This window comes from Lepidochelys kempii, chromosome 4 (assembly GCF_965140285.1).
Source record: "Lepidochelys kempii isolate rLepKem1 chromosome 4, rLepKem1.hap1, whole genome shotgun sequence".
NCBI classification, from domain to species: Eukaryota; Metazoa; Chordata; order Testudines; family Cheloniidae; genus Lepidochelys; species Lepidochelys kempii.
In genome coordinates this window covers 41,911,421-41,927,332 of record NC_136383.1, presented here as the reverse complement: position 1 = coordinate 41,927,332, position 15,912 = coordinate 41,911,421, and the positions used below count along the sequence as shown (strand labels likewise).

Below are 15,912 nucleotides of genomic sequence, written 5' to 3'. Positions count from 1 at the left end.
CACAATACCCACAATAAGGCTCCAAAGCCCAGTCCTACTCTAATCCTAAGGAGGGATGTGAGAGATCTTTTCTTCCCAGGACAAAATGGTGCCCCAGAGCTGGGGGAATTGCTCATAAACCCTTCCGTTTGGTGCTGGGAAGCCATTAGGGCAGCGGTTCCCAAACTTATTCCGCCGCTTGTGCAGGGAAAGCCCCTGGCGAGCCGGGCCAGTTTGTTTACCTGCCGTGTCTGCAGATTCGGCTGATCACAGATGCACCGGACGCCGCTTCCAGCAGCTCCCATTGGCCTGGAGCAGCGAACCACGGCCACTGGGAGCCACAATCGGCCAAACCTGAGGACGTGGCAGGTAAACAAACTGACCTGGCCTGCCAGGGGCTTTCCCTGCACAAGCGGCAGAACAAGTTTGGGAACCACTGCATTAGGGTTAAGGTGTACCTTTGTGTTCAACCCATCAAAATCAGCCACAAGGAGGGGAGGAGAGGGGAGTATGTAGACTCCTTGAAGGGGCTAAGGGTATTCTTTCTTGTGCTTCTCCTCCTGAGGCTGCAGGGGGAGGAGGGCTTTTAGAAAGCAGAAGTCCCCATTCCATCAAGGAACATATGATCCCTGCTTTAGAACATGTGGCTTGATCCAAATGATCAGTCATTTTAGACAGTAACCTTTTGGTGTGAAGAACCCCAGGTGAAATGTATGGGTTCTTGGAAGTCATTATGGTGTGCAGTTTCACCTGTCAGTAAAGGTTGACATAAAATATGACAGATAAAGCAACACATACCTATATTCCATCATCTTTTTAATTATTTAAAAAAAAGTCAGGTAAATTTTAGAACTCATAGATTCATAGATTCCAAGGCCAGAAGGGATCACTGTGATTATCCAATCTGACCTCCAGTGTAACACAGGCCATAAAACTTCCCCAAACATAATTCCTAGAGCATATAAATATCCAATCTCTATTTTAAAATTGTTGGTGATTGAGAATCCATCACAATCTTTAGTTGATTGTTCCAGAGGTTAATTACCCTTCCTGTTAAAAATCTACACCCGATTTCCAGTCTGATTTTGTCTAGCTTCAACTTCCAGCCATTGGGCCAAAGAGTCCATTATCAAATACTTATTCCTGAAGCAGGTGCTTACAAACTGTGGTCATGTCACTCCTTAAGCTTCTCTGTTAAGCCAAACAAATTGAGCAACTTGAGTCTGTAACTACAAGGCAGGTTTTCTAAACCTTCAGTCATTCCCATGGCTCTTCTGACCCTTCTCCAATTTATCAGCATCCTTCTTGAACTTTGGGCATCAGAACTGGAGACAGTATTCCAGCAGCACCAGTGCCAAACAGAGGTAAAGTAAACTCCCTCCTCCTATTCGAGATCTACCTGATAATGCAACCAAGGATCACACTAGCCCTTTTGACCATGAAAGAGAAAGGCTGGCGGAGTCTATTTAGAGACATGAATAGTGCTGGCACACACTGTCTGTGCAAGCTCCCCACAATATTTTCTGTAATGGGTTTGTGACCTAAACAGATGCCAGTTAGTAATTTGCTGCAATCAAACTTAGATCTCCTACAGTGAAAGGCTTGGGCATTAATCCATCATATCATAGAGCCCTTAATACTTTCCTGTAATCTAATGTCTAAAGTACAACTCATCTGGGATGGTTCTGAGTGAAGAGTGATATGCATAGTAAAACTACAGCATTTTTACCCAGAATGATGTTAAGTTTCCCAGCAAGAAGATGCATTTTTGGGGAAAAAACTGATTCATAGAAAGAGTCTTTAGGGGCAACTTTTCACATGCACATGTAAAACATGCACATCTGCATCTGTGCATATTGTGTGTAACTCGCTAAGGGTGCAATAGGTGAAGATGCATATTTGTGGGCACAAGGGGTACATACTTGAAGACTGAACATTTTTAACAAATAAAATTGAACTTAAACAATGAAATGAACTTAAAAACATATATTTTTAAAACCAACAATTACTTATTCTTTAAGTCATTGTTGTAGACAGAAAACACCAGGGATGCTGGTTCCCTTAGAAACTGCTGACCAAGTCAATTTTGTCTGCTTATGACTCCTGTGTATCCCACAGTGAGCTCCCTTTAATCATGGTTGCATGTTATTGAATTGTACTTTAAAAACATCACATACAACTGGTGAAGATTAACCTTCAGGATAACTATTCATGCCATATGTTCATGTTTTACAGGACTTATCCTAGCAATTAAGCTTCTTGAAATTGTAGTCCTGGAGGTGAAGAATTAGCTAACAGACTTTCAATTTATAAGATGTAATGTGCTGTTTAAGCAAGGGTTTAAGATCACCGTGACTGGAAAATGTTAATAGTTCTCAAAGACCAGGACATTTTCCTTGCCTAGCACTGTTACCACTCAAGTATTTATCTTCTTTTTCTTTCAAGAGGATGAAGTATTCACACACACAAGATTGTCCACATTTGGCAGTTTCCAAACCCACTGGCACATTTCTCTCAGTTTCATGTTAAAGTGACATATCCATGAATACAGTATTCTTAAAACACTTTCTACCTAATAGTTACAAAGCTAAGTATAATGCATGGAGTAACATTTAGGCAAAAGATGAAACTACAGCAGCTTGAGAATGTAACAGTTTACATTTCATATAGCTTTATAATTCTTGCTTGCCTTTGGACTTTCTAAGTATCAAGAACTATGATTCTAGCCTACTTGCCTAAACTATAAGCAATATGGTATTAGAGAGAGAAGGGCCTATTTAGATACATTTTCAAAAAAGATATACCTGCTTTGCATACCTAAAACTGGTGAGTCTATATAAAACAAACAAGATGGCACTCATGCCAGCTCATAGTTGGAAATCTTCACTTCATGCCTTTATTCTTTTCAATCAATATTGTATAATATTATGGTGAAACCTGAACTACCCTGATATATATTTTAGAGGCAATGCCAACATCAGTTCTCACTTTGTCATCATTCTCACTTGGAACATTCTCAGTAAATTGATGATGGTGAGCCATCCTAAACACATGCCTGTCCAGCACAGAATGAACAAAGCATTATTGTAACACTGTGCACTACTGGTTGGCAGGAGTAAAAGTATTAACTTAAGTTTGTATGTGTGAGATGATGTGGTCATTGCTGTTCTCCTTGTTTCATGGAATTCTATCTGTTTTGCTAAGAACCCTACAAATGGTTGTAAACGGACATTGGCATTTGACTCAGTTTGTGTTCTCTACTGGTGACTGTATGCCGAACTTGATCAGGGAAAGGGACAGACTATTGATGATAGAAGTGAATGTGTGTTGGGGGTTATACCTGGGGAAAGCACAAAGGGGAGAAGAGAAAGTGGGTACTTGGAAACAAAGAAAAGGGTGGAAAGCATCTGGCTAAAAGGTAGAGGTGTACTAAGGGTAAAACATATTACTCTCTTCATTTTGTTCTGCAGATACATATTGCATGTCATTGTGTCCTACTCAAGCTTGCCACATGCTATGGTAAACTTTGTGGCCTCTTATGTGCATATGTGCTGGCACTCAAGGGATTTGCCTAAGCAAATCTACAGGAAACTTGAAAATTCAGCTACAGCTAGCTGAGTGAAATAATTGTACTTTCCCCACAGTGGAAGCTCTCTAAATTGCTTATGATAATAAATAATATAGATTGAAATAAATGAGTAGAAACACCTACACACAGTAGCTACTTCCTTTGGGAAATACATAGTAGCAATTCACTATGTCTTTTGTATTACACTATAAATAGTACTTAGTATTTCCTTTAGTCTAGCAAAACATACTTATTGCAAATTGACCTTTACAAATATCCAAATCTCTTAATCAGCTAATGAAAGAAAATGACAAATATTGACTAGCAAACTAACCCATAAAGGTGAATCACACCAGTAGTCAGTGTTATTCTGAGGTACTCCTGTATGCACCCCAGGCTGCCTGGCAAGGTAGTATCTTATACAGAAGTATCCGTAAAAAGAAAAGGAGTACTTGTGGCACCTTAGAGACTAAGCAATTTATTTGAGCATAAGCTTTTGTGAGCTACAGCTCACTTCATCAGATGCATAAAGTGGCTGTAGTTCACAAAAGCTTATGCTCAAATAAATTGCTTAGTCTCACAAGTACTCCTTTTCTTTTTGTGAATACAGACTAACACGGCTGCTACTCTGAAAGAAGTATCTGTGAGCACTTTCTTTTTGCAACTTTTTGCAAAGTTTCCCTTTGGAAATTTTTCCTGATGGTGAATGGCACTCATTTACTGTTCTCATGGATTAGCTGGTAATGGCATAACCCTCACCAGATTGAGAGAAATGACCATTTGCACTTGGGAGTCAATCTTTTTAGGTTGTGGTAAATAAACCCCAAAGGGCATATTTTTCCTCAAAAAGGCATGTTCTCAACTATTTTCAAATATTTAAGAAATAATACACATTTCTGTTTATAGACTAGACAACTTTATTGATTAAGGGAACAGTTAAAAAAAAAGGCTTAGGTCTGGATCCTCCCATGGGAGTTAGGCACCCAAATACCTTTGAGGATCTGTGCCTTATTTGTCTAGCACAAAAAGTCTTAGGGTATTTATAATTATAATGCTAAAATATGTATAGAGTAATTAAATTTCTGCCTACATTATTCATCCTAATCTCATGATTCTCTTAGCCCATAAAACAGAAGAGAAGCATACAGCATGTTAAACTCATTATGATTCAGTCTGTGTTATTTAAACCAGTTATGGGATATGAGCCCATGCCAAATACAAAAGCTATTCTGTCTCTTTTGCATACCTTTTGGAACCGAAAAACAGCGTTAGTTTAAAAGATATGGGTTAATCTAAATAAATTTCCATCTTTTTTGCTGTGGAAGACATCAAAACAGAGAATAACTCACTAACAAGCAGTCAGGCAGAAGCAGTTCATCCCATTTGAAACTCACTTTTTTCAAATACCTTTTCAAATGCTGAAATTATATTTCATGACTCTTTCACAATTTCAACAGAAAGGACTCTCTTTGTAAGGAGAAATGTTGGAAGAGGTAGTTGGACCCTAAACATTCACAGCAAGATTTTAAAAAGCTCTCAGATTTGGCCTACAGCTCAGTTTTACCATTGATTTTAATGGAAACAGAGTTAGGTCAACACTGAGTGTTCTGAAAAATCCCATCCTTACTATGAGTTATGGATGATTTGCATAACAATGATGGCTTGACTCCAAATTGAGGACCAAGTCATTAAATCCTTATTTACATGAAACTGGATTACGTGTCTTGCACATGGCCTTCCGAAGGGGATAATACAGACTTCCCCTTCCCTAAGAGGCCCGAGGAGAGAGTTTGTGCCCCCTGAGGCTCTTTGAAACATAGGGAGGCGAACTTTGGCCCATCCAAATTGCTCCCCATGGAGCATCAGTCCCACTCTGCCCATGGCTCAGCTTCCTCTGCATCCCCTTTTGGGCTATTTGCTTGCTGGGAGAGGAAAGGGCAAATAGTCTCTGCTCACAAGGACTGCTCTCGTGCGTGGCCGTTGCATGGGCTGCGCAAGGAGGTAAACTCCTCACATATCCTTCTGCTGCACATCTACAAAATCCTGTGTTAACGGATCATAACTTCTATGGAGGTAACCTTTGCCCTCCTGCATGCTTGAAAGGGAGAATGAAAACCTTTATCACAAAGATTCTCTAAAGCAAAACATATTAATCACAGAGGTATACCAAATAAATGCTAATTATATCAAACAATCCACTCTGATTTGTTTTTCAAAGAGTAGTGTTAAAACTACATGTAATCTGGTTACTAGTTTATTCTGAAATAGAAAAAACCCAAGAACAAGGCTTTTCATTAGTAGCTGCATATCTGGTTCTAGCTGTGCTATGCAGTAACACACCATTCTGCAAATGCAAGATGAGGTGGTTGTAGTTCATTTCAACAGTAGACTCGGGCAGCTATCAGGTTTCCAGATGTGCTACTCAATATCATGCAACTAATAAATAAAAGGATGCTGATCTTTGGAATGCTAAAATTTTCTCCACAATGACATTCAAAGAATTAAAGAAGTTAAGATAAAAGCTGCCGCTCCAATTTTTGTCACACTGCCAAAGTTTAATGTCTACCCATCTCTGAATCTCCACCAGATGGAACAAAGACGTAAACCCTCTCTTCTCCAATCAACTTTGCCATAAAGAAAGATACAGCTAAGCCAGTGATTTATGTGCTAGAAACAGACCCATAAAAAACACTTTTGAATGGCTGCAAGTTGGTTGTCTTGGTAAATATGCAAGTAGAGTTTCGGGGGGGAGCATCTGCAACACAATCACATTATTCTAAGGTTCATTTTTCCTGTCACTCCCATTTATAAACCACATCTGTGCATTCATGTATTCTGATTGGCATATTCTGATTGGCATATCTGGCATATGCTGTAAAATGGATTCTCTAATTCAGAACAAAGGGGACTTTGGGGTTAAATCTTGCAAGGTGTTGAGTATGCCTGTGAGGTTCTAAAACTTCAAGAACCCCCCACTGACTAAATACGAGTTCACGATGCTCACAACTTCTTAGGCACTTGGGAGAATTGGTTCCTAGATTAAGAAGAAGTTGTTAGGGAATGCTGTTAGTGAAGACGTGAAGGATGGCTGGAGAAGTAGGGACTAAAACAAACAGAAAATAACAATAACCTTATTCCTATTATTAGTTCAGATGATCAGAGTATTTCTGGGAAACTGTGCTTGAAAGTGTATTGAAAGAAAAAAATATTATTATTATACAGAAACAACTTGATGCTCATCTGGCATTTAGTAACTATTTTAAAGTGCCAGATTATGGCCTGGCCTGACCAACCATATGGGACATAAGGAAGGTAAGACATTCACCTGTTCCTCAACACACTTTCTTGCACTGCCTCCCTAGATCTCTATTCCCTCCACACGCACATGGCCAAGGAGTGGATACAGAGGGGTAGAAAATGACTAGCACCTTGGCTCCACCCTCACCATATGTTGATTAGTGCAGCTGATTGCAGTGGAGGGGGAGTAACCTGCTATTGGTAAGAACTGCTAGCAGATTATTACTCCCTGCAAAAGGATGAGGAGTTCAGGGAAGGAACTTTTCTTCGAAGTACAATTCCTTTCTTGTGCTCCTGAGTGGCACAACTCTGTTGCACTCGTTACATGGGTTAGTGCCCAAGGTGCAGTATGGCTCTAAGTGTTCACGAAGGGCCTAATTTTGCCACCTTATTCCAAATGAGTAACACCTTACTCCACAAAATACTATTCTGCATGAGTAAGGGTATCATAATCTAGCCTTCAGTGTGTATGGGACACTTAAAGCCAAATCTCGGCCTCTGAGCTCCAAGGACTGCTGTGAGGGTGTTGCTGAGTATTAGCAGTTCAGTAGAACTGTTCTGAGGCATTGTGCAGGGTAGGCACAGGTAGAGTGTTTCAAGGAGCACCACAGGAAGTGTCATATACAACTTCCTTTCACCTGTTGCATATAGGAGCAGCATGTGCTCTCCAAGTACCTGCTATGAAGGATAACAAGCATTCAGGTTGGGATCATGGCCAATCCGAAACTGTCTGGCTATGACTCTGGAGACCATGAAGCACGACTCGGCTCACTAAATCAGCCCATAGCCTAAAGATTCAGGGGACGCCAGTAGAAGTGCAGTCACAAAACAACAACATAGGGAAAATAAACACGGAAGTGCATGAAGGGACATCGACAGGATAGTATGCAGTTGAGTTTTCTTAGTAGTTGTGTCTATGAGTGTCAGGTGTCTATTCTGCCTACCCCTACATGGGTGCACTGAAAGAGGAAAGGAAAGAGCTCGGGCAGGCAGAATTTTGCCTTTGACACGCTATTAAATCTTCAGATTTAATTTCGTCTGGATAGCTAAAGAGATTTTCATTAGTAACAAAATGAAATAAGATGTACTCTATTAAGTAAGATGCTACTTGCACTGCTAAAAGCAAATCCAAAGGATAGTTTTTCACAGTTAATAAAAGCCAAACCTAAAGTCCAAAGGATCATGCCTTTTCCCTGATTTATTTTGAGAGATAACATGGATGAATTTCAGAAAGATGACCTTTTTTCAAGGTTTCAGCTTGCATTGTTTTCCAATCCAGGTTGACTGCTCACTACATAACACACTACTGGAAACAAGCTGAAAACCAGAAGCAAATCCTAACAGATAAAATACAAAATGCTTCAGAAAGACAGCGCTACTATAGGCAGAGAATTGGGCATATCACTCCTGTTATTGCTAAGGATAATTATGTTTCTACATTTATATCAACTGATCTGACAGAAATCCCCTAGAATTTCACTGTGCTTAACTAGGCAAAATTTGTAAAGTGATATAAGTATTTATTGTTATTATGGTCCATGTAAGTTAACTGAAGCATATGTGCTGGCTCCGCAGCTCCCATTGGCTGGGAACTGCAGTCAGTGGGAGCTGTGGGGGCAGTGCCTGAGGGCAGAAGCAGTGTGCAGAGCTGCCTAGCTGTGCCTCCACCTAGGAGCAGCAGGGACATGTCGTTGCTTACGGGGAGCTGCCTGAGGTGCCACCCAGATCTGGCATTCCGCAACCCCTCCTGTGCCCCGACCTCTGCCTTGAGTCCCCTCCTACACCCAAACTCCCTCCCAGACTCCTCGCTCTGCACCCGCTCCCACACCGCAACCCCCAGACCTGAGTCCCCTCCAACACCCAAAGTCCCTCCCAGTTAACTGGAATTTTTGACTTACCGGCACCCCTCATTTCCCCAACATGTCAGATAACAAAGCTTTTATGGTTATTAAAATTTTTGGTAAGAACACTTGGATTCTGCAGCAAATTCTGTAGCTTTAGAATCCCAGAGTACATTCAGGCATCTAAAAACCAGAGTAAAATCCTGGTCCCAGTAAAGCCAATGACAAAATTCCTGTGGACTTCCGTGGGACCAGGATTTCATTCTAGGTGTGTTCATATAACTTAAGGTCCTTAACTTTACACATAACAACTATAAACAATAAACAGATTTCAAATGTGTTTCTATATACTGAAATGAGTCTTTGAAAAGCTTGCAAACAGTAAAAAATGCAGCCTGGGTGGCCTGCACATTTGATTTACCTGAATCAGCAGCTGTGATCAGCAAGATGTACCGCTCCTTCGTTTCTCGATCCAGGGTTTGTACCAAGTGGAGCTCTCCACTGGCTGAGAGAGTAAAGGCCCCGGCTTCATTTCCACCAACAAGAAGGTATGTAAGTTTGCCGTTTAGACCTTGATCATCATCCCTTGCTACAACCTACAAAAGTGACATAAGAACATCAAAACAAATAATAATTGAAGAGTACATGCTTGTCTGTGTTTGCCATCAGGATTACCTTCTATGGCACAGTATTTTATGAGGAACAGGAAATAATCCATGTGTGACAGAATAAATTAGAATGCCTGGAAGTTTATTATAAATTGGTTGTTACCAGCAAACTGACTTAATTTAAAAGGAGTGATGAGTGTCTTAAAAAAGTGGTGGTTTAAAATACAAAATTAATAAGTTACTCCTTTTCTCCATATCTGAATGTACTGTTAAGACCAGCCTTTGAGCCAGCTTTGGGCTCAGCAAAACCCACAGATGATTTTGCAGAAACCTGTCAGACTGGAGGGAATATCGCGTCTGCTGCTGTCTGAGCAGACTGAATGGCACTCTGACTGTAGTAGTGCCTCACCTTAAATAGAGAAAGAGGGAGATTTGAAAGAAAGAAGGAACAGACTGAGGTGGTCTGTGGGGATGGAAGTGGAAACCAGAGGACTGAAATGACCCTCTAAAATCCTAAAGTATGTATAAGATGGGGGAGGGTGGGGGAACTGTTTTACTATTATGTAAAGAAAAACACTGCATGCCATGTTATACTCAAAAAGGTAATTATTCAACTGTACAAATCTCAGTATATGTTTAGTTTTTGATGAAGCAAATAGTTTTGTAGTAAATACATTTTTAAATGTACTGACCTGAAGAATAACTTTTGGAAGTGTCCCTAAATTCTCAGGGACATTCACAGAATATGGAGAAAGCTCAAATGTAGGAATAAAATCATTAACATCCATCAGAACAATACTGACTGTGGTGGTGTCTGTCCTGGGGCTACTTCCACGATCAGATGACTGAACAGTTAATGAGTAGAAGGGCTTTTTCTCTCGGTCCAAAGGCTTGGCTACTGTTATCATGCCAGTAACAGAGTCGATCCGAAACTCATTATTGGTGTTTCCACTGATTATGGAATAGCGAACCTGCCCATTTGTACCTTCATCTCCATCTGTAGCAAACACCTGAGTCAGATCTGTTCCAGTCAGAGTATTTTCACCCACTTCTACTTTATATAGCTTTTGTGCAAACAGGGGGTTGTTATCATTGATATCAAGGACTACTACAACTACATCTGTAGATGAAGAAAGGCATGGCTGACCTTTGTCTGTAGCTACCACAGTCAAGGTATAATTAGCAACTGCTTCTCTGTCAAGTTCCCCAATGAGCCTTACTTCACCATCGATAGTGCCAATACTGAATTTGTTTCCCAAAGGCCTCAACAGAGTATATTCAATATAACTGTTAGGACCACTGTCCGGGTCAGTTGCTTGAGCTCTAAACACAATGGTGTCTATGGGTGTGTTTTCTGGGATGTAGGTCAGCTTTGGAGAGATAAAGCTTGGAGGATTGTCATTCACATCCAGTAGAATAATAGAAACTTGAGTTGTGCTTGTGTATCTGGAGGCTAGTAGAGTAGCCATGTCATGAACCTGAACAACAAGGCTATAGAAGGACTGACTTTCCCGATCCAAAGGCTGCTTGATGCTCAGGACTCCATTCTTGTCAATATTAAATTGACCTAGGCTATCTCCTGATGTAATACTGTAGGACAATTGTGAGTTAGAGCCTGTAAAACAAAAATAAGGACTGTAACTTAATCCCATTGTTCTTGTCGTACATATGAAGTATACAGAAGTAGGTTTTTGAATTTCTACTAAGTAACATCATTAGAGGAAGACAAAAATGGCAAAATGTTTACATTTTGAAACAATTCAATTCAAAGGGAGAAAGGGTAATCACTTTTTGTGTCACCTGAAATTAAACAGAGATGTGCTAAGGTTGTATATTATATTTTATATGTCAGAATCAAGAACTGCACTCAAACATTACTGAATATATGGTTAGCTGACAGTCTTGATAAAATATTTATAAACTGTAAAACTTTATTTATGCATTTCTGTAAACGTGCGCAAATGTTTCATCTGAATGACACAAAAAGCCATACGATAACAACACACTTTAATTAGGCCACATTTTTATTTGTTTATTTATTTTTAATGTTTTACTTCAAAAGGACACCAAAAGCAATGGAGCCCCAGATTACTCTCACACATGCCAATCAAAAAGTATATTATGGATTTAATCATTAGGGATCAGTTTGGCTTTATAAATGTTATATAGTGCCTTGAACATGTTAATGTTATGTAATAAGTATCTTATAATTCAACAGGTATCAAACCTATTTCCACTGTAGTCAGTGGGAATTTTTCTGTAGACTTTAATGATACCTGGATTAGGATCTGTTAAACCTACCCTTCCCTTCTAGTCTCAAAAATATTTTTATTTGCAACAATGTATCAATTGTGTCTGTAAAATATTCAGCACAAAGAGACACATCCTAGTAACACTGAAGTTTCATTAAGGTTAATGTCAATAGTTCAATTGATTTCAGTGGAAGCAGAATTTGGCCCTAAAACTGTAGGCTGTGAGAGTTGGTAAGGGTGGATCCTTCAAAAGGGAAATAAGGATGAGGGGGCAGAACAAACGCTGTTCTTGAACAAGGATAGTGGCAATAAAAGTAATGGACTTTTACGGAGGGTGGGGGGAAGTAAATTAAAGGAATTAGGGGTTACAGTAATTGTATATTTACACACACAATCCATATTTACATTGCAGGTGGATATTGTACATCACTACTAGAATATAAAAAAATAAACAACATTATCATATGACAAGAACAATTTGGTGGCTTTAGAGGTATAAAGCTTGATTCACCACTGTGTTACTCCAGTTTCAAAAGCAGTGTAACTCCATTGATCTAACCAGCATAAAATAATGCTGAGTAATGTAGTGGTAAATCAGAACCTTAAAGTCCCTATCCAATTTCAGGGTCCATTAACCCTTATGCACATGCAGAGGTCCATTGAAGTCAAAGGTGCTGTGCATGGCCACTAGGTGAGTCCCTGACGATCTCTTTGAAATAACACAGATTAAGGGTGAAATCCTGGCCCTATTTAAGTCAAAGGAGGCTTTTCCATTGACTTCACTGGGTCAGTAATTTACCCAATGTCTGATTCTTAATGCAAATAATGATACACATTCAAAAGAGAGACGGCAGAGAGGTTACATAAAATAATTATTTCAGGAACTGTACCAATAAAAGCAACAAGAACTAGATTAAGCAGAGCAAAAGAGAATCAGGTACAGATATGTTTTACCATATATAAAAGAGCATTCAAAATATCAAATGAACAACCCTTATCTTATGATTGAAATATAACTGCTGCAATTATGGACAAGGAAGACATCTATAAATTTTGGTAAGAAAAATACATTTTGAATCCTGACAAAGCTCCTACGTGACTTTAGGCATGCTATATACTGAAAACAATGTATTTTGAAAAATTAAAACCCAGAGCTCATGCTAAACATTTATATCATTCTTTAAAAAGGAGAGTTGAGATCTATTTTCTCTTTCTGGTCTCTGCATTAAACACTGAAACCATAAATACATAATTTTAAAATTCTATACTTAGCCTCTTTGGTCATAAAGGTTGTGTTTGAAACTTAATGGGTTTTTATATTCTAACTAATCCTCTCTAAACTTCTTTTTCCACAGTGTATAATCTCAAGTTGGACACTTAAGTGTCTCATTACTTTGTATTTCCTACCAGTTTTATTCAGTAGCTTCTCCCCTACCCACTGAACTTCCCAGGAAATAAATGATTCTTATATAAAAAGTATTAATCAGTGCTATTTATTGTTCTCAAAGTAGTAAGACTCTAAATCATTCTCTTTTAAATATGTAGAGCTGGGCATGAAAAAATGATACATTTAAATAACATTTGGAAAAGATTAATGTATTAATATGCCAGACATAAATTAATTAATGTTTGTATATCGCTTGAACAAGTGAAGCATTAAGTATTATAATATTATACATTTGTTTAGCTTGGTTTTAACTTGCTTAACTTTACCCATGAAAATGTTCTGAAATGTCAAGAAAATGTATTCATAGCACGAAAAACTACGAAATTCATCAGCTACCAATCCTTCTCCTATTTAAACCAATGGGAGTTTGGCCACTGGCTTTCACTGGGGAAAAAAAAAATGAACCCTAAAGAAGAAGACTGAATTAGAAACACTTTCATTACATTTATTATTCTGTGTTTCCAATTCTTTCTGTGATATATTTTATCACTTGTTCCATATACAACTTATTACTCATTCTTTTTTATCTTCATACCCATATGCAATTTTATTTCTCTGACAATATTTGTTCATAATAGTACTGAACTTCCAGTATTTATCATTCTTCCAATTCATGACAGTTTTATCATACTTCCCAGTCTATTTCTATGTGATGCAATATGTTCATTCCTTGTATTGCTTTTTAAAACAAAACAAACAAATATCTCATCATTCTCTTGGGTCTGAATCTTGGAAACACATGCTACTCACGTGTTCAGCTGAAATCCTGGCCCTACTGAAGTGAACGGGAGCCTTACTATTTATTGTCTTTAATGGAGACAGGATTTCACCCTGGAGAAAGGCATTGTCCATTTAAAAACAAAATAAAACACTATGCACTTAATTGGAAGTGGGGGCATCTTTCATCTGTATTGCTACTGTGAGCTAGACTTCCTTTATTTAAGATAGGAGGACTCCTCCACACTGATCACTGTCAAGACTGAATAGTAAGTAGTTAGCTGCCTCATTGGATTTCTCTTTTCTCTCTGACAATGCTTTCCTTCAAAGCTCGGACAGAGAGATGTCAAACTCTTTAAAGTTTTTAACTTGGTTAATTAATATTAATGGCACAAGAAAGAACCAACACTTTCCCCCTCATTTTGACACATACAGGGCCCTAGGCAAGACCAGCAGATACCCTAACATTTTGCTTGGAGTTTTTTCTGTGGTAGTCTTTCTCTTTTCTAAATCTCTTAAAAGCTCAGTCAACGGGTTGCTTTGGTTTGTGAGGAAGTTACTCAAGTTATACCTTTAAACATTTCTGTTAATTCCATATGAAACAAAAACAAAAAACAAAAACCAGAAACAAAAATACAAGAACCAATCCATCAGTCTTTTTTTTGCACAGATTTAAAACCTGTAGAAGACTCTCTTTGGTATTACTATCCATCTGCATATAAAAGCAACTCAAACTGCTGCAAACAACTGCTGTTTCCCAAGAGGCGGGTCAGACAGGAAAATAACAATGGAAGTATTTTCTTACTGCAGGCTTTTGCAGACTTTACTAATGTTTATTTTGGACCAACAGAAAAAAAACAGCCTGATATAAAACAACATGCCTTTCATACCCCTGCAGGCTATTCGTATCATTTAACATAAATTATCAGACAACTTCAACACAATAACAGTTTATTAATATATATTCAGATCATTATCTATGAGCTATTTATGGAGAAGTACAGTAGTAACTGGTATCCTGTTTTACACCAGTGTGCAGGAAATTACTCAGATGGAGATTTCAGGATTGAAACATCAACATAGCTTGTAACATTTGCTGAAGTTACAGAGGTTGTTTTATAAAGTCTACTATAAGGAGTATACTATATATGTTGTTTTGTTGTAGCTGTGGTGGTCCCAGGCTATTAGAGAGACAAGGTGGGTAGGTGAGGTACTATCTTTGGACCAACCATATAGCATGAAGGTTTACAAGGTGTCAACATGTAGAGATTTAAAAGATGATAATATATGTAATTTGCAGCTTGTCTCTCTCACCAACAGAAGTTGGTCCAATCAACCACCTTGTTTCTCAGATTACTATAGTGAACCCAGCATGCCAATGTAATGCAGTTTTTGCACTATTAATTTTAAATCTAGCCTACTAAAAAAGTAAGTTTGCCATAAAATATAGGGGATACTGCACCTTCTTCCCACTGCCTCACACCTTGTGTTGTCATTTACACCTATGGAATTTGAGTGCAAAGAAGGTATAAAATGCTACTCTCATGATCTGGAAATATTTCATGCCCATGTTGCACAATTTAAATAAATGAATAAAGTGCAAGGCAATGGATAATAAAGTTCACAATGTTTAATGACATTAAGGTGGTTACCCAAATCAAGAGAAAATTCAATGCCAAGCATTATACCCCATTCCTAGTTGCTTTTTCATTTGCTTTTTTGTACTTTTTGTTGTGCTTATTCTCCTTCTATAACTTCACTGATGTTATTTTGAGTGATGTGTACATAACATGGATTATCCTTCACATATAATATCTACATTTTTCAGGTAATTTTTATAAAAGCAAACCTCATTAATGTCTGTTTCCATTTAATAAAATGAAATACCCTACACAGTAATATTTTAAAGTATTATGTTTATCTATATACAGATAGATAGACATATACACAATAATTATTCTTCATTAGTCATTACAGACATAAACTATATGACAACAGTCAGTTTACTAAACAAATTATACATATTATCATCCTTTAAATCCCTACATGTTGATACCTTGTAAACCCTCATGTGAATAATCCAAGGATTAAAACCTTTTAAGTAACCATTTCTCAGACATGTACTAACATCGTCCCTTCATCTTCTCTTATAGTATACAATACATTTAACCCGGGGCATTATAATGACTACCGATGAGGTTCT

General features: G+C 38.3%; 1 protein-coding gene across 1 annotated transcript in view; it reads right to left on the bottom strand.

Moving 5' to 3' along the window:
• Nucleotides 1-15,912, bottom strand: part of LOC140910365 (protocadherin Fat 4) — a 222,130-nt gene that overhangs the window by 75,571 nt on the left and 130,647 nt on the right. Inside the window, exons 5-6 of the mRNA XM_073341085.2 lie at nucleotides 9,986-10,908; nucleotides 9,107-9,281 (exon numbers count right to left, since the gene is read on the bottom strand). Of these exons, the coding sequence (XP_073197186.1) occupies nucleotides 9,107-9,281; nucleotides 9,986-10,908 (1,098 nt within the window). The remainder of the gene's footprint in view (nucleotides 1-9,106; nucleotides 9,282-9,985; nucleotides 10,909-15,912) is intronic.